Source organism: Vigna unguiculata, chromosome 7, assembly GCF_037176805.1.
Source record: "Vigna unguiculata cultivar grain cowpea cultivar isolate G323 ecotype 2 chromosome 7, ASM3717680v1, whole genome shotgun sequence".
In the NCBI taxonomy this organism is placed as follows: Eukaryota; Viridiplantae; Streptophyta; class Magnoliopsida; order Fabales; family Fabaceae; genus Vigna; species Vigna unguiculata.
In genome coordinates this window covers 40,479,989-40,483,807 of record NC_140798.1, presented here as the reverse complement: position 1 = coordinate 40,483,807, position 3,819 = coordinate 40,479,989, and the positions used below count along the sequence as shown (strand labels likewise).

The following is a 3,819-nucleotide window of genomic DNA, read 5'->3' as shown; positions in this document are numbered from 1 at the left end:
AAATTTGTTTTTGAAGAAACTAAGTGGTAAATATGAGTAAATCAGTGGAAAGTCAAAAGTTGACGCATTTGACGAGAAGAATGAGACATGTAATTCTGGTAGCATTGCAAAAGTTGCTAGGATTTGGTGATGTAAGAGGCCAGAAAAGACCCCTCCATATGAAAACAATTGGGATTTACAGCAGTCTCAAAGCAGAAACCCAAAATAAATGATTATTATTAATTAAAAAAAGTTAGATGGAGCAGCAATATTGATGAAAATGAGAAAAGATGGGTTTGTTGTGGGTAGTGTGAGTCCGAGAAGAAAAGCGAAGGGAGCGTGAGTGAGTTTTTGTTTTTACTTTTACCCAAACGGATAAGGCAACAGGGTTGTGATTACCATATCCACAAACAGTAACACAGACACAGTTATCGATTTTGAAAGGCATTGTATTACATGCAACTCCCCTCTCCCTCGATTATAAAACCCCACAACACTCTCGCAAACCACACAACACAAAACTAACCAACACACACTCTCTTCCAACATGGACCCTCTCTCTGCCACCAAACACAACAAGAATTTCGCCAAGCCTTCCTCCCTTAACATGGAGACTCCGCCGGCGGATCCCAGTCCCCTCCGGAAGATCATGGCTGTGGCATCCATCGCCGCAGGGGTGCAGTTCGGCTGGGCCCTGCAGCTCTCCCTCCTCACCCCCTACGTTCAGCTGCTGGGAATTCCCCACTCTTGGGCCTCCTTCATCTGGCTCTGCGGCCCAGTCTCCGGCATGCTGGTCCAGCCCATCGTCGGCTACCACAGCGACCGCTGCACTTCCCGCTTCGGCCGCCGCCGTCCCTTCATCGCCGCCGGAGCCCTGGCCGTTGCCATCGCCGTCTTTCTCATAGGCTACGCCGCCGACCTCGGCCACATTTTCGGCGACTCCCTCGCCAAGAAAGTCCGCCCACGCGCCATCGCCATCTTCGTCGTCGGCTTCTGGATCCTGGACGTCGCCAACAACATGCTCCAGGGCCCCTGCCGTGCCCTCCTCGCCGACCTCTCCGCCGGCGACCACCGAAAAACGCGCAACGCCAACTCCTTCTTCTCCTTCTTCATGGCCGTAGGCAATGTCCTGGGGTACGCCGCGGGGTCCTACAGCGGCCTCCACCACGTCTTCCCCTTCACCAAAACCAAAGCCTGCAACGTCTACTGCGCCAATCTCAAAAGCTGCTTCTTCCTCTCCATCGCGCTCCTCCTCAGTCTGGCCACCATCGCCCTCACTTACGTGAAGGAGGAACCGGTGGCGTCCGAAAAAAACAGCGCGAGCGTTGTGGAAGAAGATGGGTCCCACGGGGGCATGCCCTGTTTTGGGCAGTTATTCGGTGCGTTTCGGGAACTGAAGCGTCCCATGTGGATCCTTCTCTTGGTGACGTGTCTCAACTGGATTGCGTGGTTCCCCTTCCTTCTCTTCGACACCGACTGGATGGGCCGTGAGGTCTACGGCGGAAGCGTCGGAGAAGGAAAGGCCTACGATAGAGGCGTGCGCGCCGGTTCTTTAGGTCTCATGTTGAACTCTCTCGTCCTCGGAGCCACCTCCTTGGGCGTCGATGTCCTCGCGCGTGGAGTTGGGGGCGTCAAGAGGCTCTGGGGAATCGTCAACTTCTTGCTCGCTATCTGTTTGGCCATGACCGTTTTGGTCACCAAGATGGCCGCGCATTCTCGCCAGTACACTGACCTCCCCGGCGGCATCCACGAGCCCCTGCCTCCTCCCGCCGGCGTAAAAGCCGGCGCGTTGGCCCTCTTTTCCGTCCTCGGAATCCCTCTCGCGGTAAACCTCGTTACCTAACTTCCACTTCCTCTCACGTTTTTTCTTCACTCAATTCAATCATTTTTTCAAACCCATTGCAGCAAATTCACGAGGAAGGGTTAAAACACTCTTTTTACCTGCTTTTGTTTGTTTACTTTTTAAAAATTTAGAAGGGGGTTGGAATCTCGCCATGCATGAAGCAGTTTTTTTTTTTTTTTTTTCAAATATTTTTTGTGGGAGACACTGCAGGGAGACCTCTGGGGCCCGCCTTGTGAATACAAAACGAGGGCTATGAAATTTTTTGAAGAACTTAGCTTCTCGGGTCGACAAAATTTATTTGGACTCTACTTGGATAAAAAAATTGTTTTCTTAGCTGTTGTCTTTGTTTGAGCTGCAAAAGACAATACTCAAATTCTTTTCAAGTATTTTTTGATTGCGATTGCCGGTTTGATTGTTTACAAACTAGAAGATACCTTGGCACTCGTGACTAGTAGTAGATTAATTTTTGTTTTCAATATATACTAGTTTAAAAAGAGAAGAAATACATATATGTGATATAAGAGTTTAAAAAATAAAGTTATAAAAGCACTACTGCTTTTGTTATTATTTTAATAAACAATATACCAATAATATCATAATTTTAGTTATCCAAAGTTTGAGGTCCCTTGTTTATGCATCGTGATTGCATTTAATGCATTTAGGAATTGCGTTGTAAGTTGCAAACGAAGCGTAGCTAGCTTTCCCGTGACGCTCTTTGCACAAGGAAACTTCTTTAGTTCTCTTTATTTATCCATTGTTTTATGTTAGGAAGAGAAAAGTGGTTAATAAGAAAGAAGGTAGAAAAAGAAAGAGTGAAAGATTTGAACGCAGCGGATCCTAACAATTTTTGTCTGTGCATGTTTTCAGATTACTTACAGCATACCCTTTGCTCTGGCATCAATATTCTCCACCACCTCAGGAGCAGGCCAAGGTAAAGACGATAATCATAATCACCTAGTTAAGCAATTTGAGTGCATATATAATCAGTGAATGTTTAACGCCTTGTGTTGCATTAAAATTTCAGGATTATCTCTGGGAGTCCTCAATCTTGCAATCGTCGTACCACAGGTTTCAATTAATTCATTTCATCTTACTCTCCACTCAATTACTCCATTGTGTTGTGAATTACTGTTACTAACTATTTGCACGTGTATGTGTATAGATGGTGGTGTCTGTGATCAGTGGACAATGGGATAAACTATTTGGCGGCGGTAACTTGCCGGCGTTTGTATTGGGTGCGGTGGCGGCTGCGGCCAGTGGCATTCTATCCGTAATCCTGCTGCCATCTCCACCGCCGGATCTGGCGAAAGCTGCAACCGCAGCAGGGGGAGGGTTCCATTAATGAGTCGATGATGTTCGTGTTTTTGTCGAAAAAGGAGGACGTACGGTTTTTTTTTTTTGTTTGAAGCCGTCAGTATAAGGCTTTTTTAGGTCCCAAAAAATGCATGCTACAATTGGCGCTGTGATGTGGTGGCATGAATGACTAATAACAGTCATTTTAATTGTAAAGCTTGATGAGGTGGGTGTACATAACCCTGTCCTAATTTATATGGTAGTTGGTAACTGTGGGTTGTGAGGGGAATGTAGTGATTCCAGGCTACACCACTTTCCTCTTCCCCCACTTACCTTTCCATTCTCTTCTTCTCCACTCCACCCATTACTATAATAATAACATTCTCTCTTATCTCCATCATAACCCAAAGGGATCACTTCTCCTCTCTCTTTTCTCCTTAAATTTTACGCTCAAAACTTAAGATCTATTATCACTTAATTAATTTGGCCCATCTCAGTTATCCATGGATAAAAAATTCTTGGGAAATGGTTAACTCGCAGGCTTCTTGATTACCAAATATGGGATAAGCTTGTGAAAGTAAATTGTGGAGGCAAACATTCTAACTTAGTCTGTAAATATACTTATTTTCCAAAATGTTGTGGTTTTGGCATTTTGAGAACACATCTACCTGTCTCACCAGAAATTATTACTTTGATTACAACAT

The 3,819-nt window shown here is 45.6% G+C and overlaps 1 protein-coding gene across 1 annotated transcript; it reads left to right on the top strand.

Annotated features, from left to right (window-relative positions):
- The first annotated feature begins 480 nt into the window (after nucleotides 1-480).
- LOC114191892 (sucrose transport protein-like) lies at nucleotides 481-3,518 on the top strand. Its single transcript, XM_028081338.2, has 4 exons — nucleotides 481-1,804; nucleotides 2,690-2,753; nucleotides 2,847-2,890; nucleotides 2,985-3,518. The coding sequence occupies exons 1-4, from the start codon at nucleotides 527-529 to the stop codon at nucleotides 3,162-3,164; spliced, it is 1,566 nt and encodes a 521-aa protein (XP_027937139.2). The 5' UTR covers nucleotides 481-526; the 3' UTR covers nucleotides 3,165-3,518.
- Nucleotides 3,519-3,819: the final 301 nt, after the last annotated feature.